The following is a 26,783-nucleotide window of genomic DNA, read 5'->3' on the forward strand; positions in this document are numbered from 1 at the left end:
ATCTTGTTTGATAGAAAACGAGCCTCGAACGTACGGAGAAGCCGTGACTTCTACAGAAGGACCAATGTGGAAAGAGGCTATTAAATGTGAAGTGGATTCTATTTTACAGAATCACACTTGGGAACTTGTTGATCTTCCTCCGGGTAGTAAACCCTTAGGATCCAAGTGGGTCTTTAAAAGGAAGATGAAACCCGATGGTTCCACCGAGAAGTATAAGGCTAGGCTTGTAATCAAGGGTTACAGGCAACGCGAGGGCCTTGATTACTTCGACACGTATTCTCCCGTGACGAGAATAAACTCCATTAGAATGATACTTGCTATAGCCGCGCTGCGGAATTTGGAAGTTCATCAAATGGACGTTAAAACCGCTTTCCTAAATGGCGAATTAGATGAGGAAATCTATATGGAACAACCCGAAGGGTTCGTGGTTCCGGGCCAAGAAAGGAAAGTGTGTAAGTTGGTTAAATCGCTATATGGTTTAAAACAAGCGCCTAAGCAATGGCACGAGAAGTTTGACCATGCGATGTTAACTAATGGGTTTAAAATAAACGAAAGTGACAAATGTGTCTACGTTAAGGAAACGATAGACGGTTATGTCATTCTTTGTTTATACGTAGATGACATGCTCATCGTTGGTAGTAACGATCGGATGATCAAGTCTACCAAAAACATGTTAAATGCGAGATTTGACATGAAGGATATGGGTTTGGCTGATTTAATCCTCGGGATTAGAATCATTAGAAGACCTGATGGTCTGGTGTTAAGCCAATCACATTATATTGATAAAATCCTTGAAAAATTTAACAAGGATAATCATCAAGGGACTAGGACGCCATTAGATCGAAGCGTTCATCTAACCAAAAACCACGGGGCGTGTATTTCTCAAGTAGAATATGCTCGGGTTATTGGTAGTTTGATGTATCTAATGAGCTGCACTAGGCCGGATATTGCCTTTGCGGTTAGTAAACTCAGTAGATATACGAGTAACCCCGGTGCCATGCACTGGACGGCAATAGTGAAGGTTCTGAAATACTTAAGGTATACTCGAGACCTTGGACTGCACTATGGGAGATATCCTGCTGTACTTGAAGGGTATAGCGACGCTAGCTGGATATCCGATATTAAGGACTCCAAGTCCACGAGTGGCTACGTGTTTACACTAGCCGGTGCAGCCGTTGCATGGAAATCCTCTAAACAGACCGTGATAGCTAGATCCACGATGGAATCTGAGCTGATAGCCTTGGACAAATGTTGTGAAGAGGCTGAATGGCTACGCCATTTTTTAGAGGATATTCCTAATTGGGAAAGACATGTACCTCCAATGTGTGTGCATTGCGATAGTCAAGCTGCAATTGGACGAGTACAGAATCATATGTATAATGGTAAGTCTAGACATGTGCGTCGTAGACATAATACCATTAGACAACTTCTCACAACTGGTGTTGTCTCGATTGACTACGTAAAGTCAGAAGACAATATAGCGGATCCGTTAACCAAAGGGTTATGTAGAGTAGCTGTGGAGAAGTTGAGACGAGGAATGGGTCTAAAGCCCTTGGTATAAAGTTCTATAGTGGACACCCAACCTAGCTGGCACCTAGGTTCAATGGGACAACTAAATTATGGAACGGAGCGTGTCACTGTGGGGGTCTCGGATTCCCTACCACTCCTCGTTAGAAACAGTGGCTCCCGCACAAGGTTAGCATGCTAAATGCTTTAGTGATTCGAATGTCGGTTGACATATGTGAGTATGCGGGATACTCGGGAAAGAATCACCTATGTGAGAGAGAAGTGAGGGTCGCTTCAAAGGAGAATTGACGGGCATAATTCTTCACAAACTCTTGCAGAACCAGGAATGGTGACCCACGACCAAAATGGGCACAATCATGAGGACAAAGCATGGTTGGGAGGTTCCTATGTGAGATATGTCATCGTCTACACAAACGGCAGTCGGTTCAAAGACATCGCGTTCTACCGTACAGCCAGTAGAGTAAATGTATCTTCACGAGGGAAGGTTCAAAGGGTGTGACCCTACCTATCCTATGCAGGGATCGACCGTTGAACACAGTTGTTTCCGTTTTAAAACTACCCCGAAAATCAATTTTCATTCATGTGGGGGATTGTTGGAAAAATTAGCTTAAAATGACATTAAACTGGCATATTAAGTGGCTATTTTGTGGTACAATTATCAGTGGGTTCCACTTCCGATTTGGGTCGGGTCAAAGTGGATTCGGATTCTTCGTAGTAAGACGAAGAGATTGATATATTGTATGCTCAAAACGGATAATGGGTGAATGAGATATTGATTCTCAAAGTAGACCCATTTAAGTTGGGAAATGAAGGGAAAATGTAGGACTTTGTCCCACATTGGTTTGGAAACAAGATTTGCCCCCCTTATATACATGAGCTCTTTTCAAGCTTGTAGAATTGTATAGCATAGAGGCTTTCTCGCGCGGGGGGGGGGGGGGGGGGGTGGGGGGGGGGGTGCAAATCAAGATCCAACTAGAGGACATCAAAAAGGCTTAAAATCAAGCCCGAGCTCGCGTGCGCCGGCACTTGCGGGCACGAATGTTGTCTGGAAATGGGCTGGCCTTGCGGGCTACTGTGACCACGAGAGTAGTGCACTCTCGGGTTGCACCACAGTGCACACGAGAGATGTACTCTCGTGTTGACTGGTCCGTGTGCTCTCGTGTGAACCTGTAACCCAACGGTCTGAAACCCGAAAGTGCAGAAGATTAAACTCATCTGTTACGGAATTAATACTGTTTTAATTCCAATTTTTAAATTCTGAGTTTAATCTTACTTAGTGGTGACCGTTACAGGTGTTACACAATTGGTTTTAACACCAATTTAATGGCCATGTTGAATGCTATCACTCCAACATCCCTATATAAAGAGAGGTAGAGCAGTAGCTTTTCATACAGTACACGAAACTAGGGAATTCCAGTAGCTTTCAGCTTCAAAACTTCTGCTTCTACTCTCTTCTTTTGCCAACAGTGTTCATACTGTGCTTTGTTTGCCGGGTTCCTTGTTTAGGTGCTTAAACAAGGAATCGTAGCACGTTTTATCCTGGGAAACCTAGGCTACAACGCTCCTAGCACTTGTGGGAGGTAGCAAATAAGGTTTTAAGGAAAAGAACCTTGTGTTCGAACTCGTGCTAAACCTATACCCCAAACACTCAACCTTTTCCTTCCCAGTTTCTGTTTTCCCATATAATATTAATCTTTCCGTAGGATTATTATTATTTTGGGATTTTACAACCATATTACCCAACAATAATTGTCTTTGATAGTGTAGATACTCTCGGGTATTAATATTTGTATCTTGTACAATTTGAATGTAGTAGCTCGGGCAGCTAAGCCTGAAGGTCGGAGGTTCCCGAGCATTTAAGTGACCTCAAGGGAAAATGAGAAAAAGTCCCTTTTATCAGCATTTAGCGAGGTATTTATAGAAGATATGAAGGGGACACATGCGGGGGGTTAGCATGTACGACATGTGTCTTTCATGCACCTACGTGGTCTCAGAGGCTTAGGGGGGAACGTTCACGTATAGTGAAATATCTTATCGATCAATGGCTATCGGGCTTAGTCCAAGCGCTATCGTTGGCATTCGTCTGTAAGGGCTTATCACATAGTTTCGTGGCCCAAATCGAACATTCAGATCTAGGCCGAGCATAAAAGATTAAGAGTCGTAACCTTCAGGTCGAGCCGGTTGAATACCCTCGTCATGTCAGATCAAGTCGGGAAAAGATCCTCACTATATATATGGTTGGATCTAATCAGGTGCTTAGTATACTTGAATTAGTTGTCCAGAGTATATTCTCTATCGATCTTTATACTCATTATTCATTACAACTCCAAACCCAATCAAATAATAAAATTTATATTCTCAATAAAAAATTTTGACCAATCAAACAATACAATCTATTTTCTTAGAATTTATTTTTTTTATAGTATTTCAATTATATTTTCTTCCAAATATTGTTTAGCAAACCAAACGGGTTGTAAAGTAATTTAACAATTCCGTGAACCAAATGGCGGTTACACAGAGATAGAGATGCAGATCACAGATCGGATTAATCTGTAAAACCAAAAAAAATACTCCGTATCAGACAGGCTCCCTAGCCTAGGCTGTTCCTCGCAATCTGAATCTGGAGACTCATTATTGGCGTTGTGTTTGGATTGAATTGAATTATTTTAAGAAATCGCATTAGCATTGATCCTGGTGGTTTGGAAATGGGGTCTTCACAGTCCCTACAATTGCCCTCGGAAGACGAGGAGGATGATGATGATGAAGAAGGAGAAGAAGGGCAAGGAAGGGAGGCAGCGGAAGAAGGTGATGGGCAGAACTCGGAGGAGAGGCGAGCATCGGTGGGTGATGGATCGAAGAAGGTCCTCCAACAAGAGCCGGAGATGCTGCCGTGCCATGCCTCCGCATCCCCTCTCTCTCCACAGCCATCCGCTTTGGGCACCCCACGCCTAGGCCCCTCCATCAAAGTCTGGGACCCTTTCAATGTTCTCGCTCCGGCTCCTGCTCCGGCTCCGGCTCCGGCTCCGGCTCCAGCTCCGGCTCCAGCTCCGGCTCCAGTTCTGTCTCCCCCTTATTTCCCTCGCTCCTTCTCGGACGAGGACAGGTTAGTGACCGAGCTCATCTTGATCAGCAACGGCGAGTGCCACATGAATTTGAGGCCAGATTTGATCGGTGGCCGATGCCCCGACGCCGCCCTCACCCCTAATGGCAAGCGTCAAGCCAGAGCTTTGGCCATTTTCCTCAAATCCCAGGGCGTTCGCTTCGCTGCAGTATATACCTCGCCCCTCGATCGTGCGCGTGCAACTGCGCTTTCCGTATGTCAGGTACCTAGCTTCTTCTGCTTTTCTTAATTAAATTCAATAAAATGCCTTACCTATCAAATTCAGATTACATTACTCCATCTAACTTGCAAACTTTGAATTCAATACCTTACTGCAAATTTAGAATTCTTGTGTATGAAATGCTCTACTTACTTGTCTAGTATTTTCTTCCACCTTCTTGTATCACCACAATTTCATTGAACTATACTTGGCTAGAGATATGCAAGTTTGTCCGATTCCTTCTATAATTAAAACTGCCCTGAAACAACTTAGAAAAATATAAAAATGCACTTCCATTAATTGCCCGAGAATGGCCAAACACCTTGTGGTCGATTGTGGCTACCTCCACTGACTCTTTCTGCTTCATTAGGTTGAGAAAGTATGTATGAACAGATACTACATTGTAACAGAGATTAAATAAAAGCAAAAACACTTAATAGGTAGTGGAAGTTTCAGTACCTGAATAAGCCTTTGATCTGTTCAACTGCCTGACTGACTACAACATTTTGATGGCTTTCAAGCCTTGACAATGAATTCTTGATTAGTTCCTTACTTTTCTCTCTCTCTTTTTCTTTATCTTCCCCCCCTCCCTCCAGTCCTGCCTATATATTTTAATTATGCCCTATAGGGATGCTAACAGGGAACTGATCATGCTTTAGTCTTGAAGCAAAAATTAATGCGTCCCTTTCTCTTTGGGAGTGTTGTTGGGATTTCAGAATCCCATTCACAAAAAAAGCTTATATAATACGAGTATATATTTATATGCAAAATGTAAGACACAAATACAGGAAGGAAGGAGAAGAAGATGGTTAGTGTATTGTAGACCAATGTTGTTTGCATAGGGCACTATGATGATGTAGTTTGCATTTCAGTGTAATACTCTTTCATGATGCAGTAGATATGTGTTGCCTGGATCTGAATTCACTTAAGACTCCATTTCAGTACCCAAGTTTATAACCGGCAATTGACATAAATCAGTTTCTTCATCCATGAAGCAACAAAACCTACTGAAAGTAAGAGAAATACATGGACAAAATGACTAATTTCAGTTTTAGTCCTAGACTATAGTGATATTTCACTTTTAGTACGGAGTATCCAATTATCAATTTGTATAAGACTGGTCCCTCAAATACTGAAAGTGGATATAAAAGACTTTCATTATTAACCACAACAGAGGGACCATTTTTGTCTACTTCTAATAATTACTGTGAATTATTGTTCTTCTGAAAAATTAGGTAGATATGGTTTCCCAAGTATTGGAAGTTTGAAATTGGAATGGTCTCTGACTATTGGCATTTGGATGAAAATAGTCATTTGACTCATTTTGTTAACAAAACCCTAATGGAGGATTATTTCTATCTACTTCTTCAATAATTGGGAGATCATTGTCCAAATTGATAGCCGGGTACTTAAAAGTGACAGATTACTATAGTATAGTATGGGGACTAAACTGGGAATTAGTTTGGTTGAAAAAGTAGTTTTGCTACAATATATAGGAAAAAAGAAGACGAGGAATGATTAAAAAAACACTGGGACAAATATCATAGACAGAAATGGTATGGCTTTCAAATAGAAATATAGAATAAAATAACAAAATGCAATATCTATTATCTATAAGAGGTTGATAATAAACCTAGAACTTCGAGGTATAACTTATTAAGTTATATTTAGTGTAGAACTTTTTTCTGCTTCCTGCAATGCTCTTATTATCATTCCATGGCCTTTATAAGCATTTTAAAGATAATACTCCATAAATGATAAGAATGAATATCTAAATGTTCCCCTTACAACTAGATATCTCGTTTGAGGCTTCTTAAATTGATTATTCAAGAGACCATAAATCATCATCTTATGCAGGAACTGAACTTTTCAGAGGAGCAGATACAATCTTCAGATGCGCTCGTAGAAATGAGTCATGGACACTGGGAAGGATGCCATCGATCTGAAATATTTACATCTGAAACAATTAGCTTAATGGAAAGGTTCCAGCCCGATTTTTCTGCACCATCAGGAGAATCATTAAGGCAGGTGGAGTTTAGGATGGTGCAGTTCCTAAATGGGACTGTTATGACATTGCCTGAAAAATTCAGATCTGATTTCTCCCCACCAGATCGAATTGATGGCCAGGATTTCTCAAATCGTGGTTCTCATTCTCTTACAAACGCAGTTCATGACCGTTATGGGCCTTCTTTTTCATCACCCCAGTTGGATTTGGTTCACAGGCATCGACAAGGAAATACAAAAAAGAAGTCTGGCAAAAGTAGGCTGCAGATGGTGGCTTCAACTGGAGATCAGGCTGATGATGAGATGTCTCCTCGAGTGCAAGTCAACCCCAGCCCGGTTCGTGACATAAATACCAAAAGCGCCTCTTCTAGTGTTTCTTCTTCGTCTTCTTCTTCTTTTTCGTGTGTGGGCATCTTCACCCATGCAATCCCAATTAAGTGTGTTGTTACCGGGCTTCTTGGATGCAGTGCAGTAATGTCGAGTAAGATCTGTGTAGACGATTCTTCAGTAACCGTGTTACAACATTCATGGAAAATGGGATGGCAAATAAAGAGATTGAATGATACATCACATCTTAGGCTTCTATAGTAAATTATTACTAGTGGATAAGATTGTTGCCAGAGGAAGTCTTCAGCCAAGAAAAATAAACTTGGGGTTGCTTTTGGTTGAGATCTGAGAACCACTAAAGCAGAGTGATTGATTGAATGTATATTCCACGGCTCCTCCACATTTCAAGTTTGGAAAATACCTTTTGGTTATTGTAAGCCTTGGCTTGGCTATATTTATTTCACACTGAATTGGGAATGGTGGTAGAGTTGTAATCATGGTTTTGGTGATTGTCTTGTTTTGTAACTTTAACAATTGTTGTTAAATGTGATACGGAGTGCTACATCATATACTCAGGTCTACATCTACTGCTGGAAGAAGAAGAAGTGGGGTATGACTTGTCATCAAATTACATTGAACTCCGACCTATTTGAGTTGATAAATAAAGAGTATTATATTATTTTTTGAGATTCATTCATTGTTATATTGTATTGGAAACTTATATATGTATGTATGTATCTGTGTGTGTGAGAGAGAGAAGAAGTGTTGAGGTAAAACATGCCGATAAATCTGAGATTAATGGCTCTAAAAGAAATTCTACACTTCTAATCTATAAAAATGAGGTAAACATGCCAATAAATTTGAGATCAACGGCTCTAAAAGAAATTCTACACTTTTAATCTACAAAAATGTGCACTTGAAAACACAAAAATATTCACTCAAATGTCAAAATTGTGCACTCAAAGGCACTAAAATGTACACTCGAATATAAAAATTGTGCACTGGTCCAAATTTGTACACTTGAAGGCAATAATGTATCAAAAAAAAAAAAAAAAAAACACTTACAAAAAATTATCAAAAAGCCATCACATTTTTTTTAAAAAAAAATCCTTCATTATGGGCGATATATATATATATATATATATATATATATATATATATATATATATATATATATATATATATATATATATATATAACTGTCATGAGGCGATTTCTTTGCTTATCCAACCTCGTGCGGCGTCTAGATTTGCCTCTCGCAAAAAGTTATGTGTTGCTCCCGTGTCGATCATGGCTCTTACGTGCTGGTCGTTTATTTTGAGATCTACATAGAGTAGATCGGTAGGAGTTGTCGAGTCTTCCTCGGTTTCCCCCTTGAGGGACCCAATTCGGGCGAGTTCTCAGGCGATTTGTTCTTGTTTTCGACGCTCAAGTATCCTCATGCCCTCTACGATGCGGGCCATCTCTTGGACGAATAAGATGGCCTCGTCGATGGTATGAGGATCTTCGTTCCATACCTTGGTCTGGGGCGAATACTGTAGCCCATTGGTGAGGTAGGAGATTGCTTCTTCTTCAGGCAACTCTGGTACATGGAATAAGAGGATGATGAATTTGGTTATGTATTTGTGGAGGGAGCACGTATGCCGCAGCTCCCGCATTTGGGTTAATACCCATTCGGTTATCTCATCCCTCGTAGCCGGCTTGGTCACAGCAGGTCTCTCCTGCCCGTGCTAGCAACCGCTGTCCCACGAGGAACAGTCCCAATGAAGGGTGCCAAACACAGCTTCCTCTTGCCTATTCCTCATCAGGTCCCAACTATTATGACCGACCACAAATCCCGTCATCTTTGTGACTGACTGCCTGTCGTTGTCCTTCTTACAAACTCATGAGCCCCCGTTAGCCCCTCGGATCGAGTCGGCTCTGATACCAATTGTCACGGGGCGATTTCGTCGCTTATCCAACCCCATGAAATCTAGACCAACTTGACTCTAAAAGGGATCCTTCGCCCTACGGACGCGACTCGTAATGTAACGAAAGGAACTTATATTAATATCGGAAATACTCCCAATGGGTTACATGCAAAATAGGGTAAGACGTGCACACTGCCTCGGCCCCCAAGATACTTAGAAAACTTGTTTCTAAGGGGCAAACTTACGTCTAGTGCTACACTTAAGCAATAGCCAAGCAAAAGCCGAAATGGATGAGGGAAAATGAGACCTATTTATAAGGGAGTTGCTAGTGTAGCCGAAAAGGCGTGATTCTTGGTGTGCCTTGGCCAAAGAGTTATGTAGCCTCATTAATTTGGCTAGCAGATTGCGGCTGGACGGTTGTAGCCGTATTTTTGGGGGTGAAAGGGCGTGGCCGGTCAGCCCCTTGGGTGAGGAGGTGTGGCTGCTCGGTGGGCAGCTTTGCCAGCAATCGATCTTCTTTAACATCTATGAGGTGGTGAAGGCCTATGAAACCCTCTATTGCCATGTGGGCGTGACTTTTGTTTTGTGGCGCCCCAAATCTTTTGGGCACCACCACAAAACAATCTTTGGTCGTGGCTGAGGTTAACCACATCCTCAATCGCTCCAAGTCAATCGAGGAACCAAGAGAGGACGACAAGGCATACATTCCTGAAGGTATGCTAGGGAGTAGCGTCTGGCTAGAGTGTTTCTCTCTTTAAAAGAATTCTATGACTTCTTTCTAGAGTGCCAGGTATCATGAGTTCGTCCGTGAGATTTTCCAGTTAACAATGATTTTTGTTGGCTCTCTGGATTTTTTTTATGCCAATCTCTTCTTTAGTCGTTTATTAAAAGATTACCGATTTAATCTTTTATTAAAAGATTACGTTATTTTCTTTTGAATTAAAAAAGGTTAGAAAATCTGCATATTTGTATTCTATTGGGTCTCTCAAACAAGGTACGGATTCCTCATTGTCTCGCCCCTTCACGATGGCAACACCATATCCCCGCCCCAAATACTATTCAAGAGGTCGTCTACCTTGGTCAGAAACCCTTTCCGACGTGAAGTTTGTCGGCTGCGACTAGGTTCGCCGAACAAGAAGTGCGACGGTCGAGACTAGATTTTCTTTGTCCGGTGATTCTCGACTAGACTAGGGTTCCTCCTAGCCCCTCCGACGACGTTCTCGAATTCCGACTGGTAGTGGAACACTGTCCTTGCCCGGATGTTATTGTTCGACGTTTGTTTTCGAAATTTGAATTCAAAGAAGCCTGATTATATCGCCTGACCCATTCGATGAAACAAATTTGCTAGAGTTTTACCCTCCCCCAGACAACTGAACACAATTGTTTGGCGGGTGGTGGACCTGTTGCTAGCAGTCGACGGGTTGGATAACCTTTGTACGCAACTTTGCACCAGGTAAGCTGTTTGTTTCTCAAAGCTTCCTTACCATGTAATTTTGCATTTTCTCTTTTTAAACAGATTAACTGGATTAATCAACTGACTAAATGGACTGACTGATTCAACGATGAATTTAATCAGTAATAACTAGTCACAGTGAAGATTAGAGAAAAGATAACACCACAAAACCAACGACACAGAATGTTTACCCAGTTCGGTACAGTGTGTATCTACGTCTGGGGGACGATCACATAGGCGTCCAATCCACTAAATCATAATCCGATGTACAAAGGTAGATATACAATAATCTTACCCAAGTGCCCCACACAAGGTACATACCCAGTCTACACAGGTTTAGTGGATTGTTGAAGATGGAGAGCTATGCATACAGAAGTCCAATGAAATCCCTTCAGTTGGAGAGCCCACTCTAATGCAGTCCACTTCAATGACGCTCTTTACAGTTGTTCCCACAACAGTGTGATCACAATGTCCTTTCGTTTAAGCAGCAGTGATTCTTCTCAAGTTCGTCATCTTAATCACCATGAACATCTTGTATTGAGAAGAGACATGATAATCAAAGATCTGATCTCATCAAACTGATGTGAAGTGTTTTCTTCTTTCTCAAAGCGTAACCCTAATTCTCTTCGAATGAGGATACTTATAGTTCCGTCAAAGAACACTCTTTCCATAGATGTCTTTGATTGTAGATGGTAGGACGATATTTGAAGAATGTAATCTTAAGGATTCGGTCCATACCTTTCCAAAGCAGATACGCTGATCTTCTTTCCAAATCTGACTTCTGTAAAACCACGTACAACATTTAGGAAAACAGCTTCCTAAAACAGATCTTCAGTGTCAGTCCTTCTGTTGTTGAATCTGGTTGATCAGTCCTCTGTGGAACAAAACAGACACTGAACTAATCCTATCTTAGTATGCCATAATAATATTGCCAATTATAAGTTGGGGTTTTTGAACAATTAAAACACTAACAAACTCCCCCTTTGGCTATTATTTGGCAAAACAACTCGACTATATAGAAAGACATAAGAACTGAGATAACTAAGATAGGCTATCATAAAGCCACCCAACATTTGATTACATTGCAGAAATAAAAACACAGCATACATGTCATGCTGGATCAAAACAAAGTCAAGAAAGAACATTCTTAAAAAAGGAGGTGCCATCACAAACAATCGCCCAGCCAGGGCCAGAAGGTACACAAAAACACTAACAACTCCCCCTGAGTTCATACTCCCCCTTTTTGCCAAAAGAGAGCCAAAGCCAGGTCAAGCGTTGGAGGGAGTCTCACTGTCAGACTTCACAGGAGCAGCAGCAGAGGCCTCAGTCAGGTTTAAACGAAGAAGAATAGTGGCTAATTCTGTATGAGCCCCTGTCAGCTGTTTAGCGATTATGCCATGAACGGTCTCGAGCTCAGAGACTCTTGCCTTCAATTGGATAGAGAGTTGAAGATCTCGTGCATGCGGTGAGTTATCTCCCACTGTATCAGTCTTAGGATTGGAGGGTGCAGTCACTGGTGTAACATCACAGATATGTTCTCCAGTCAACAGACGCCGGTCCACCGTGTAGAGAAGGGTCGGACTGATCACCTCACTCGTCATAGGCTCAAGGCCCTGTGTTGTAAGAATTCCAAAGATCAAATTAGGAAAGGGCAGTCGTACCTTTTGTTCTCTCGGGTGAATCAGAGTGAGAATATGAGAATAGATCCATGACCCAAGGTCAAAGGACATCTTGGTTCCAATTCTGAATAAGAGACTGGCCAGTGGCTTGCCGACAGTGTGGAAATGTGCCGAAGGGAGCCAGTTATGCAGAGCAAGACGATGAAGAATCACATATTTTGAGGTGAGCTGAGAGCAAGGTAGAGTATCCTTATCACCAGTAGGCCATCTGTCAGCTTGTCCACCTGTGACTGTTTTGGCCACTGCATCCCAGTCAGTGATAGCCTCCTCTTGGACTCCTTGCAGGCCATAGTATTCGTTAATCATGTCAGGGCCAAACACATACCATTTCCCTCAAATGAAAATCTGCAGTGGATGCTCTCCAGATAAATTGTCCATCTCCTCATTGAGATTACAGTAAAATTCGTATGTGAGCAGCTTGGAATACGGACAGATGGCAGTGACTGTCTTCAGAAGACCCACTTCTCTCAGCAAGGGCAGAACATCGCAGACGGAATTCATCTGGTTTTCATCAACCGATCTTTGAACAATCAGTTCTCTTCGGACCATTGTGGACCACTTGGCTTGAGCAGAAGGAGAAACAAATTGAGGTCTGTAAATGGATGTGTCAGAGCTTTCAGCAGCTTGAACCTCGGTGTAATGCTCCGACCTCTGGCACGGGTAGCAGGTTTCACTTTTCTGGTGGAAGAAGCGGGGACCACAGGTGGTTGAGCAGCAACAGAACCCTTTTGCTTAACAGAAGAGCGTAGAGTCTTGAAAACTTGTTGGATAGGTGGATTAGATTCAGATTTGACTGTTTCACAAGACTTCCTTTTCTTCTCAGGCTGATCTGTGTCAGCATTGTCATCACCTGTCTCAGCAATAACTTTTACAGGAACATTCTTCCTCTTAGACCTTCTTGTTTCTTTGGTTTGGGATTGAACAGGAGTCACAGAATGACTGGAGTCAGATACTTGAGCAGAAGAGCCATCAAGCAAATTAGTAACCTCTCGTATTTTAAATTTTGTGGAGTCAGGATGAGCAGTGGCGTCAATGGTTGGAATGTCAGATGGAGGTGCTTGAGACCCATAAACTTCAGCCAGAATCTTATCATCTTCGCTGGAGGATTCAGATGGGTGAATCACTCGATATGGTTGAGGAATCGAAGCAGACGGTAGTCTAGCAAAATGTCGCACATGCTCCAGACTTTCACCTAACGATGTGGCAGTGTAGACTGGGATTCCACCTTTTTTCTCAGACTTATGGGGGCTTGAGAGGTCAACAGACTCAACATTAGCAGGTAAATCAGAAGGATCATCAGTAGGGCAAATTTCTTTGGGATCAATAGCAATCTCAGCAGATGGCAGAACAATATTATCAGAAGAGAATACAATTAGACTCAGATTATTGGGCTAATCAGAAGATTTTTCTTTTTCATCACACACATGCAAGACATCATTTTTCACACAATCAGACTCACTTAACGGCAGGGATGATGAATCAGCATTCACAGGGGGTTTCTCAGAGATCAAAGCAGTTAAATTTTCATTATTAACAGGCACACAAGACGGAGTAGCAGAATCATCAGGTTTATCCGGTGAAATTTCAATAGGAGAATCAGAATTGTTTGACCTGTTTCGGAGGATCTCCAGTCTGTGTCTTGCCTCTTTTTCAGCAGCTTCGAGATACAAGGATTGCGACTCTGCTTGCCGTCGAGAGACCTCAGCAGATTCTAAGGATCGTTGTGAAAAATGCCGAAGAAAAGCCCTGGCCCGATTTCCATCCGAGGGTTCTGGAATAGATATTGGAGAGACCTCATCACTGGCTTCAGAAACCATCATCAGCAGTTCAGTTGCATCTTCTTCAGACCAATCAGCATAAAACTCTAGGTAGTTTGTCATAACAGTCACCAATATCTCATCACGAAGCAGAGGATCAAGCTTGAGTTTCTTCTTCATGGCAAACTGTAATAGCGTCTGGATATGCTTAAAAGCCACTTCTGGAAAATGTGTCTTGCTTCCGAGTTTGATGATGATATTTCTTACTGGATCCGCCATTGGAGATTTTTGTGAGAGGAGAAGAACAAATCAAGGGAGGCAAGGATGCAGAGAGAGAGGAAGACTGAGTGCTGAGGTACTCATAGATATTTTTCTTCTTGGCCCGATAACAAATAGACTTAAGGGCGATGAACCCTAATTAATGTGGCTAGTCAAATAGAATGTAGACGCGATTGATTTGACCCAACGGTACAGCTTCTTTTAAGGAAGGAAACGGAACCCAAGGAAATTTGAATTTCAAAAAAAATCTTTAAGATATCTTTAAGTTATATTAGGTTATAGAATCCACTTAACATAATAGAGAGGAGTCTTAAAAAGGAAGACAAATCATAATTCTGACCCGTATACGGAGAACTCCACTCCTCTCTGACTGACCAACTGCTTTATTAGTCAATTCTGCAAATTCCCAGAGCAGACCTGAGAATTTCAAAACGATTTGCATCTAGAGGCTTAGTCAGAATATTCGCCAGTTGTTTGTCAGTTTGAATATATTCCAATTCAATCTCCTTGGATTCAACCAGGTCTCTGATGTAATGATGCCTGATATCAATATGCTTCGTTTTGGAATGTTGAACTGGATTCTTTGAAATATTAATAGCACTGACATTGTCACAATAGAGTGTCATAATCCCTTGAGTAAGACCATAATCCAGCAACATCTGTTTCATCCATACCAACTGAGTACAACATCCACCAGCAGCTACGTATTCTGCCTCTGCAGTGCTTAATGAAATTGAATTCTGTTTCTTACTTAACCACGATACCAAGTTCTTACCAATAAAGAAGCATCCTCTAGATGTACTTTTTCGATCATCAATGTTTCCTGCCCAATCAGCATCACAGTATGCAACAAGACTTAGTTCACTGTCCTTGGAGTACTAGAGTCCATACTACATCGTTCTCTTTACATATTTCAAAATGCGTTTTGCAGCTATCAGGTGTGATTCCTTTGGGTCTGATTGATACCTTGCACAGATTCCAACACTAAACATTATGTCTGGTCGACTGGCGGTTAGATACAACAAACTGCCTATCAGGCTTCGATAGACTGTGTTATCCACTGATACACCGGTTTCATCTTTTGATACTTTTGTGGAGGTAGATATTAGTGTCCTGGATGGTTTACATGATTCCAGATCAAACTTCTTGACTAGATTCTTGGCATACTTTTCTTGTGAGATAAAGTATCCTTCGGAGCTTTGCTTGACCTGTAGTCCTAGAAAGTATGTCAGTTGACCAACCATGGACATTTCAAATTCTTCCTTCATGACTTTTACTAACTCGTCAGTGTATCTCTGTAAGGTTGATCCAAATACAATGTCATCAACATAGATTTGGGCAATGGTTACATGACTTCCAGTAGTCTTTACAAACAAGGTTTTGTCGACACTTCCCCGTTTATACCCATGCTGAAGCAGATACTGTGTCAGTCGCTCATACCATGCTCGTGGGGCTTGTTTGAGACCATAGAGAGCTTTTCAAAGCTTGTAGACATATGATGGATGGTCTGGATCTTCGAAACCTTTAGGTTGAGCCACATAGATATCTTCATGCAGATAGCCATTCAGGAATGCTGTCTTAACATCCATCTGAAACAGTGTGAATCCCAAAATACATGCGACAGCCAACAGAATCCTGATTGACTCGAGTCTAGCTATAGGAGAAAATGTCTCATCATAGTCAATCCCTTCAATATGAGTGTACCCTTGGGCCACTAACCGAGCTTTGTTCCTTGCTATATTTCCAGCTTCATCAGTTTTATTCTTAAAGATCCATTTTGTTCCAATTATGTTAACACCATCAAGTCTTGAAACTAAATCCCAGACATGATTTCGCTCAAACTGATGTAGCTCCTCCTGCATTGCCTTGATCCACAGATCATCCTGTAAAGCTTCTTTAACATTCCTGGGTTCTATCTTTGAGGTATAGCAAGCAGACCCAGATATTTCTGTCAGATTATTTCTTAATCTGCTCCTGGTCTTCATCCCATCTGTTGGATCTCCAATGATGTTGTCTGACAGATGATTTTTCTGAGTTCTTGTGGGTTTGTCTTTACATGTATCATTTATGAGATTTGTCTCATGTTCCGAACTTTCTTGATCTTCATCTGAGGATTCTTGTGATTTGGGCTGACTGTTGCTATCAGTGGTATTTGATTCACTGAGAGGAAGCTTTGTCACTGAATCTGTCACTGCTGTGTCTACTGATTCTTCTGGACTATCATCTATAACCACATTTACTGATTCCATCACAGATTGAGTTCTCTTGTTGTAGACTCTGTAGGCACGACTGTTTGGAGAGTATCCAAGGAAGATGCTCTCATCACTCTTAGGTTCAAACTTCCCTCTTTGTTCTCTATCAGCCAGCACATAACAATTTGTCCCGAACACATGAAAATACTTCAGGTTTGGCTTCTTTCCCTTCCAGATCTCATATGGTGTTTTGGTCGTTCCTGGTCTAAGATAGACCCTATTTACAGTATGACAGGCTGTATGTACTACTTCAGCCCAGAAGCGCTACGGCAGATGAGAGGCATGTAGCATAACTCTATCCATTTCTTGTAAAGTTCGATTCTTTCTTTCCACTACACCATTCTGTTGAGCAGTTCTAGGAGCTGAGAACTCATGTGATATACCATGCTCGGAGCAGAAATCTGAGTATAGTGAATTCTCAAATTCTTTTCCATGATCACTTCTCAGTCTCTGAACTTTTATTATAGACTCATTCTTTTCCTTTTGAATCCTTATGCACAAAGTTTTAAAAGCCTTGAACGCTTCTGATTTTTCTCTTAGAAAGTATACCCAGCTGTATCGAGAGAAATCGTCTACACACACAAATATGTATTTCTTTCCCCCAATGCTTTCAGTCTGTGTTGGCCCCATGAGGTCTATGTGAACAAGATCTAGACACTTCTCAGTGGTGATACCTCTTACTGCTTTGTGCGGAGTTCTGATTTGTTTCCCAATGGCACATGCACCACAAACTTTTTCCAGATCTATTCTGATCTTAGGTACACCTTTCACAGCTTCCAGTTTTATCATTTTATCCATATCTCTGAAGTTTACGTGACCCAGTCGTCTATGCCAGAGTTTTGATTCATCAGATTTGGATAGGTTATATGCAGTTTCATTAGCCAAAACATAACAATTGTCTGAGGACCGGGTTCCTTCCATGACAAGTTGATTTGATTTGTCACTAACTCTGCAACAGTTACGATCGAAGCACACATTCCAATTTTGATCACACAACTGACTGATGCTAATCAGATTAGCTTTCAACCCACTGACTAACAGAACTTCTTCTAATTGAGGCAAACCTGGTACATTCAGGGTACCTTTCCCAACTATTTTCCCTTTTTGTCCATCTCCATATGTTACAGCTCCACTGCTTGGTTGAACAGCCATCAGACACTGTACATTTCCAGACATATGTCTGGAACAGCCACTGTCGAAATACCATCTAGCTTCAGTTGTAGACGCAGTCAGAACTATAGTGGGGTAGCAAATAACTTCTGACTTTCTGACCCAAACCTGTCTAGTAAACGGTGTAATAGTCTTGTTCTGATATTTCTCCTTCCTTTGATCTCTGTAGAAAAAATAACATTCAGGCCGAGTATGACCTTATGTTTGACAGTAGTGACAAATTGGAGTGTAATGTCTAACTTTGACAAGCTTATTCTTGAACCTTGAATAATGAGATTGATGAGTTACTTTGGCAAGGTCAGTATCTGCAGTCTGGTCATATCTCCTTCTCTTGTCAATTTTTTGCACTGACCGAGATGACTGTCCTTGTTCAAAGCTGTGAACTGCTGTGGTCTTAAACATACCATCTTTGACAAACATAGGTGCATTATTCGAAGATTCACCTCGTTCAAATCCTATACCTTTTTTATCATTAGGATTTCTGCCAGAGTCTAGAATCTTGTCTAAGGTTGATGTGGTGTCCATCATCTGGATATTTTTCTTCAGACCCTCCAATTCTTTTATCAGTTTTCCTTCTCTGGTTCTTATCTGAGTGATGAGATCTTCTTTTATGACAAGGTCTGTATTCAGTTTTCTTAGAAGCTCATCCCTTTGCTTCAGCTCGTCATTGAGATTTTTATTGACTTTCACTAGTTGTTCCCAGCTTGCAACAAGTTTAGCAAATTCTATTTCAAGTTGAGTATGTATCTCTTCAAAATCATCAGTTGATATGTAAGATTCTTCATCTGATTGGTTTCCGTCTGACTGAATGTCTGTAGCTGTAAAGAAGGCTACAAAGTTTCCCACATTATCATCTGACTGATCATTGGATGTTTCCTCCTCATCATCGCTTAATATAGCTACTGACATAGCCTTTTTCCTCTTGAGATACGTTACACATTCAGCCTGTATGTGACCATACCCTTCACATTCTCTACACTGCACTGACCGGTTGAGGGACTTCCCTGTGTCTGTGGGACTATTTCTGTTCTGTCTTGTTCGACCAGTCTGAGATTGATTGTTCTGTGAAAAAGGAGTCGTTTCGGCTTTCTGATATGAGGAGTTATTGCCTTTGTATTGTGTCCTGGTGGGCTGACCTTGACTCTTTCTGTTGAAACCTTTTAATATTTTCTTGAAATTCTTGGTTAGAAGAGCCAAGGTTTCATTATCTATGTCGTCTGTGTCAGATTCTCGATCAGCCTCAGCCACAAAAGCCACTGACTTTCCTTTTCTGTTGCTTGCAAGATCGTTATCCGCAAGCACTTCTAGTTCATATATGTGTAAGCTTCCCATAAGTTCTCCGACAGTCTTCTTTTCCCAACCTGTGTGTTCCTGAATAGCAGTTACTTTCATCCGGAAGCGTTTAGGCAAAGATCGAAGGATCTTTTTGACTACTCTCTCATCAGTGAAAGGTTCACCAAGAATTGAGGCTCTATTCATCAGATTCTGAACCCGACTATGAAAGGTCGAAATGGTTTCCTCTTCATTCATTCTAAGGGCTTCGAATTCTGATAGTACCATTTGTAGGTTTGACTGCTTGACATCACTAGTTCCCTCAAATCTGGTTTCAAGAATTTCCCATACACGTTTAGCTTCTTTTACCCCGGTGACAATAGTAAAAACAGATTCATGCAGAGATCCTACCATCGAATTCAAAGCTTTGTTGTTTAGATCAGAGGAATTCATTTCATCGTCTGTCCACGTCTCCATGGGTTTATCTCCAGTGGTTCCATCCGCATTCTGAATAGTTGGACGGCTCCACCCAGTTAGGACAGTACGGTAAACCCTGGTACCTTGTGGTTGGAGATATATCTCCATGCGAGCCTTCCAGAAAGAGTAGTTGTGACCATCTAGTTCCGGTGGTTTCATACTTGCATCCATCCTGAATACAAACATAACGAATTGATGTCACATAACACAATTCAGATCCATATCATAACATATCTATCTATATTATTTTTTCATATATTTGATTATTCTTATGAGCTCCATTACAAAAATCGCACGTAACCATTAAGTAAGATGCGATGGGCGAACGACGGGAATTGAACCCGCGCATAGTGGATTCAACCAGCCAACAAACAGACACAAAGGCACTTCCAAAAGACAGAGAACAATTCAAAACTAAACAAAACAGCCCGTACGGATCAAGTCACTATGTAGACTTAAAAGCTCTGATACCACATGTAATTTTGCATTTTCTCTTTTTAAACAGATTAACTGGATTAATCAACTGACTAAATGGACTGACTGATTCAACGATGAATTCAATCAGTAATAACTAGTCACAGTGAAGATTAGAGAAAAGATAACACCACAAAACCAACGACACAGAATGTTTACCCAGTTCGATACAGTGTGTATCTACGTCTGGGGGACGATCACATAGGCGTCAAATCCACTAAATCATAATCCGATGTACAAAGGTAGATATACAATAATCTTACCCAAGTGCCCCACACAAGGTACATACCCAGTCTACACAGGTTTAGTGGATTGTTGAAGATGGAGAGCTATGCATACAGAAGTCCAATGAAATCCCTTCAGTTGGAAAGCCCACTCTAATGCAGTCCACTTCAATGACGCTCTTTACAGTTGTTCCCACAACAGTGTGATCACAATGTCCTTTCGTTTAAGCAGCAGTGATTCTTCTCAAGTTCGTCATCTTAATCACCATGAACATGTTGTATTGAGAAGAGACATGATAATCAAAGATCTGATCTCATCAAACTGATGTGAAGTGTTTTCTTCTTTCTCAAAGCGTAACCCTAATTCTCTTCGAATGAGGATACTTATAGTTCCGTCAAAGAACACTCCTTCCATAGATGTCTTTGATTGTAGATGGTAGGACGATATTTGAAGAATGTAATCTTAAGGATTCGGTTCATACCTTTCCAAAGCAGATACGCTGATCTTCTTTCCAAATCTGACTTCTGTAAAACCGCGTACAGCATTTAGGAAAACAGCTTCCTAAAACAGATCTTCAATGTCAGTCCTTTTGTTGTTGAATCTGGTTGATTAGTCCTCTGTGGAACAAAACAGACACTGAACTAATCCTATCTTAGTATGCCATAATAATATTGCCAATTATAAGTTGGGGTTTTTGAACAATTAAAACACTAACAATGTACTACCTGTGAGTACCGGTGCCGTTTATATGTTTAAATTTCTTGCTTGTTTACCGAATAAACCGCCAGTGGGTACCAGTTATTTTTCAAAGTTTCTTCACCTATACTGCCTGTGAGGCTGTGAGTACCGGTGTCATTCATCCGTTAATTTTCTTGCTTTTTAATCTGATAAACCGCTAGTTGGTACCAGTCATTTTTCTTTGTCGAGTGGTTGCTTGTGGGCTACCGGCGTATTTGTAGGTGCACCATGGCTTTTTTAGAAAACAAAATGGTTGGGGTTGGAAATATGCCCAACAATGGGGGCTCTAAAACTCAGAACCTTGTGGAGGACCCGACTGTTTCACGTTCATTGGGTTCGAATGACACATACTCAGATGTTGAGTCTATTCAAGGGGTTGAGGCATTTGGTGTGAGAAGAAAGGTTTTGATTCCTAAGAGAAGCGTCCCTCCCAAAAGGCTTTTCAATAAAACTAGAGAAATTGATGGTGATGATTGTAAGTGTAACAATCCAAAATTTTTATTTTATAAATTCGGTATTAAGAAATTTCAAAATAGTCATTTTCACTCCTTAAAAATTTTTGTAATCAATTGGTGTTTGAATATATTATTTTCGTCACATTTTAAATTAATTCGACACCAAAATTGATTTTATTCGAAATTCTTAAAATTTTCAGGTACTTCGCGTACCAAGATTTAAATCGAGAAATTTATCTGAGTGAGACCGGGAGAATTCAGAAAGACTTTAAACAAGTGTTCATCTAAATAGCTTTTTAAGAAAATTCATTTTCAACCCCAAAGTATTTAAAGTTAGCATTTCTAGCCTTGGTCTATGATACAAGGTGTACCACACTACTTCAAGAAGGTTTTGCCTGAGAACACCATCTATCCAAACTTTTACCATTTTGCCCTCATCCAATCATTTGCTTTCTACCTAGGGTTTTGGACCCTATATAAACTTCACTATTTCATTGTTGGTTTCCTGATCTCTTTCTTTGCCTCTCTAAACAATTGTCTGCCAAGTAGAAGGGAGAAAACAACACAGTAAGCTCATCATCTTCTTCTTTCAATCCTAGCTTCATTTTCTCTTCTAGTTTCATCCATCCTCTGAGGTTCTAGGCTAAGATTGTATGGTTGTTTGGGAAGGTTAGGTGGTGAAGGAGGCACTAGCTAGGTTGGGAGGAAGAAGAGATCCAAGCTAGAAGAAGAAACTACAGGAGGTATAACCCCATGAATTCCTTCTTTAACTTTGGCTCTGTGAAGCCTTGATATTGAGTATAAATGAATAGAAATTATGAGATTTTGTTGTGTTTATGCTTGAAAGTGATCTAGTATTTGTCTTTGAGTTGTTAAGAATGTTTTGGACTTGTTTGGATTGAGATTTGCAGATGAAAATGTCATTTGGTGCACACACAGAGTGCACCAGATTAGACCAGCGGCCCTAGCCGCGGCCCATCAGGAGGGCCGCCGGCTAGAGCCGTGGTTACACGGGTCTAGGGCACGACCCTAGAGGAGGGCCGCCGCCTAGACCCGATGGAGTAACGGGGCCCATGGGGCGGCTCTTGAGGAGTCCCGCCCCAGGTCCCTGAGTTTGATTCTGAGGAGAATTTGTGCAATGGTCGGGCCCTTGTGGCTCAGCTACGTGTCGTTCCGGGTCGAGTGTTACGGGCCCTTGTGGCTCGGCTCTTCGGGATCGTCTCGACACACGTTTTGGCTTTGATTTCGTTGAATTTGGATAAAAAATGAGTAAGATATGAATGATTTATTGAAGAATTTCTACACAGTTCATATATTTGTTAGTTCACTGTGTATGAGAAATAATTGACTTTGCAATCTGATGTTATTTTATTGAGTAGAGAAGCATGATCCTTAGAGAGTATGATTTATTATGCAAGCATGATCCTTTGAGAATATGATTTATTATGAAAGCATGACTAGATTGTGATACTTTATCAATGAGAAATGTAGCATATTTTGTTGCTAGAATGTGTAGAATTTGCTATGTGCAAACCGAGCATGATATTGTATTCTTGAGTACTTTATATTATTTTATACATGGTTTAGAAGCATGTTATTGAGTATTTTGACATCCCACATATGTCATATTTCAAAAGTGCATAAAGGGCCAACGTGAGCCCAAGTATTACTTTCAAAAACCATAATCATGTGATATATCATTCTTTGATGCATTGAGAAGTAGTAGAGTTGTTGCATGCATGAGATTGATGCATGGGAGATATACCTATGTATTATCTAAATTGGTGAGGTTTTGGAGGATACCGTTTGGACTATGTCCTCTCGGGAGATATTTATGAACATTGCGGTCCCAGTATATGTAACGCAGCGTATTCCCACATTACAAGGTTGGAAACTTCCCGCCAGGCTTGGAATCCTGGTTAGGGGATGTGCACACTAATAGTTCGATACCTGATTCCACAGAGAGAGAACCACGAGATTGGTTCCGTAGACGGTGGGAGATATTGGGTCGGATTTATGCCGCTCCCGATGGGATAATTCACGCTTCGGTGAAACCCTAAGCCGTCTACGAGTAAAAGAAAGAAAGAGAGTCAAGAGAGACTCAAGAGAAAGAAAGCGAGTCAAGAGAGACTCAAAAGTAAGAAAGAAAATAAGAAAGAAAATAAGAAAGAGACATCCACATAAAGTACTCTATTTTTATAAAGAGTGTATGAGTATATATATAGTATTGCACGAGATTGCATATGAATATAGAACTGCACATGATTGCATATGTTTATAGTATTACACGAGATTGCATATGAGTATGATTATAGTATTGCACGAGATTGCATATGAGTATGATTATAGTATTGCATGAAATTGCATATGAGTATGATTATAGTATTGCACGAGATTGCATATGAGTATGATTATAGTATTGCACGAGATTGCATATGAGTGATTATAGTATTGCACGAGATTGCATATGAGTATGATTATAGTATTGTACGAGACTGCATATGAGTATGAGTATAGTATTGCACGAGACTGCATATGAGTATGAGTATAGTATTGCACAAGATTGCATATGAGTAGATGTATAGTATTGCACGAGATTGCATTTGAGTAGAGTATCGCATGAGATTACATAATGAGAATGTTGATTTAAGATTGTTCATCGAGCATGATTGTTTTGTTATATTTGAAGCCTTGTATATCAAGTTTGTGTGATGAGAATGCGAGAGTATGAGAATACCTGTATATGGTTTATTAGCGTGATCCTACCTGTAAGCAAGAGTTGCTTGTTATGTTAATGGAGAAGTTTATATGTTGAAGTATTTAAGTGTTCAATCTTATATATAAGCATGCCAGTTGATATTATAGGTTGCAAGCATCTAGAAAGTATGTGATAGATCTAAAGATGATTTGAGATGAGTTTGTTGTTTACAAGAGAAATCAAATGTTTTCAAAGTATATGCTATAATGCTTTACAGGGTTGAGTGTGGTTATACTTAGCTTCGTGCTAACGGGTGTTTTCCTATTTGTCTATGTGTTGCTTGCAAAACCCCTTTCAGGTGGGCCCAGCAGTTAGAAGAGATCGAGTTAGATTAGTCTCGTAGTTTGAGATGTCTAAACTCTAGTTACGTTTATGACTTTGTTTCCAAATTCTAGACTTACGTTGATTTGTGAATTTTGATGATGTAGACTTTTGGGGTGACTTTTTCCCCCTTATGTTTTTCAATATTTATTTTGGGAGTTAGATATTTATTTTATTTCTAGTTCCACCCCTTAGCCTGTGCAATCACAACAGAGTGGTGGTTGTGGCGGTGACACCCCCACTAGTTATCTTTTTAGTTATTATTTCTGCTGCTTAGTTTATGTTAATGATTGTTTAGAGTTGTGATTAAGAGATAGAAAAGTGGGGTGTTACAGTAAGCTTCTGGACATTGAAACAAACAAGGGGGTTGTTTTTTTTTTTTGTTTTTTTTTTGGAAAAAAAAAAGGGGCGGGGGGACCCGAAGAAACAGGGGGGTTGTTGATCTTGAAGCTGATGAGATTTTGGTTTTTGAGGAAGAAAGAGCTTACGACCTTGTTGGCCGGTTCACAAGAAGGTTTACGGGTATGCGTGCTATTGAAGGATTGGTCGAATCCTGGGGAGAGAATTGCAAGCCGGAGAGTCTCCTCAATGGACATGTCATGTTCTGGTTCAAAAAGGAAGAAGACAGAAATGTAGTGCTCTCGGGTGGCCCATATACCATGTTTGGCCCCAACACTAAGTCACGTATGACTTAGACTCTCACATCCTAAGGCGGCAGAGACATTCTATCAAACACTTGGTGGTCTACCTTCTCCTCCCGGGCCTTGCCCTCTCGGATCAAAGGCCGGGAATTGCAATGAGTATGACTAATGAAAGCACAATCTCTTGATACTTCCACACTCTCATACTCCTCTCTTATAGGGGCCCTCTATGAAGAGAGAATCAATACACACATACACAACATAAGCATTCTAGGTCAAGCATTACATCACATCTTCATAAATTAATCAATACAAATCATGAATGCATAATTACAAGTCAATCCAATCCGATTCCTAGAAGACTAGCCAAGCATCATTGTCTAGATTGCAATATAAACACAATCAAGCAATGTAATACAATTATAAGATGGAATTGAAGATGAAAAGTGCAGGAGATACCAAGCTAGATTGCTACAATCCACTAGATTACGAGAGAATAATCAATACATGGAGGTAGAGTTGTAAATTCTTCCTTAAGTCCTTGAAGATCCTCTTGCTTGAATGGAGAAATTGAGAAGATAGCTTGATCTAGAAGATGACTTAATCTAGAGAGAGAATTTCCTAATCTACAAAGCTCTGAAAATACACAAAAAAAAATGATAAAAGATACAATGAGAGATGATAGGAGAATTAATCCCGCCAAGCCTTTAAATATGCTTAAATCTGCCCTGACACGCATACGCACGTACATGGCTACGTACACGCCCTGTTTCTCGCCTTTTCTCATCCACGTTCGTGGATCTGCTTCGTGGGACTTTCTGTTTCCGATCCACAACGGTCCACGAACGTGGATGGGTGCTTGGTGCTTTTCTCCATTGCATTCTTCCTCGGTTCGCTCCGGTTCAAGCCATATGCCTTCCTTTTAGCTCAAAACACTAAAGTGTACATGTTTATGAGCATTTGTAACACATTAACACAATTCATAGCATTTACACCATAAATTATTCACAAAGTACTTCAATTAAGCACAACATAACCCCTAAAAGGTGGTATCTTTGGCACTTATCAAGTAGTAATTATGAAATATATGTATACCTTATGTCATTTTACATTTTAATCTAAACAGTTAATTTTTTCAAATACCTTTTTACCAACCGTTGATATAATTCGCTGGTCAAATCTGCTAATGCTGACCGCTAACTGCTGATTGTCAAACAAGGACATTGTGAGGTAGTTTCCCACTTCAATTTGTTGTGTGATTTGAATACCCTCTTTGTCAACAAATCCCTAAAGTAGTTAATATGATTGAGTTAATTATATTTTTGTAAATTTTCATGGTATTAATAAAATACTTGGTAAATAAATATATATAGCATTATAACTTTAATATTTAATTAAAAAATAGTGCACAAAAAAGATATGGAGTAATAGACAATGTAGTGAATATAATCAATTGATGAATTTGAATGTAAAGAATATTTTTTACATTGGAGAAAAATAAAGACAATATAACTAAAGACAATGTACAATTGAGTGGCCTATTTGACCTTTATTCCTATTATATATATATAGGTAGATAGATAGATATGTTATAGGACTTTTCTCAAAAAGTTGAATCCCCAAGCACAACATTATTCCTACATTGCTGCTGTTAAAGTTTGAACCTTGTCTTTTCCTCTAAATATTTCTACCGAATCATTAAGCTAAGTCGGTGCGGACAAGTCTACTTTGATATTCCTACAAG

The 26,783-nt window shown here is 40.4% G+C and overlaps 1 protein-coding gene across 2 annotated transcripts; it reads left to right on the top strand.

Annotated features, from left to right (window-relative positions):
* Nucleotides 1-4,019: 4,019 nt before the first annotated feature.
* On the top strand, nucleotides 4,020-7,871 carry LOC109188739. 2 transcript variants are annotated; one of them, XM_019340263.1, is made up of 3 exons: nucleotides 4,020-4,551; nucleotides 4,591-4,850; nucleotides 6,705-7,871. In XM_019340263.1, exons 1-3 carry the CDS (start codon nucleotides 4,233-4,235, stop codon nucleotides 7,437-7,439), a joined length of 1,314 nt encoding a protein of 437 aa, XP_019195808.1. In that variant the 5' UTR covers nucleotides 4,020-4,232; the 3' UTR covers nucleotides 7,440-7,871. The 2 variants fall into 2 exon arrangements, with proteins under 2 accessions (XP_019195808.1, XP_019195243.1); XM_019339698.1 differs by having other exon boundaries at nucleotides 4,020-4,850.
* Nucleotides 7,872-26,783: the final 18,912 nt, after the last annotated feature.

This window comes from Ipomoea nil, unplaced genomic scaffold, assembly GCF_001879475.1.
Source record: "Ipomoea nil cultivar Tokyo-kokei standard unplaced genomic scaffold, Asagao_1.1 scaffold0019, whole genome shotgun sequence".
Classification (NCBI taxonomy): domain Eukaryota; kingdom Viridiplantae; phylum Streptophyta; class Magnoliopsida; order Solanales; family Convolvulaceae; genus Ipomoea; species Ipomoea nil.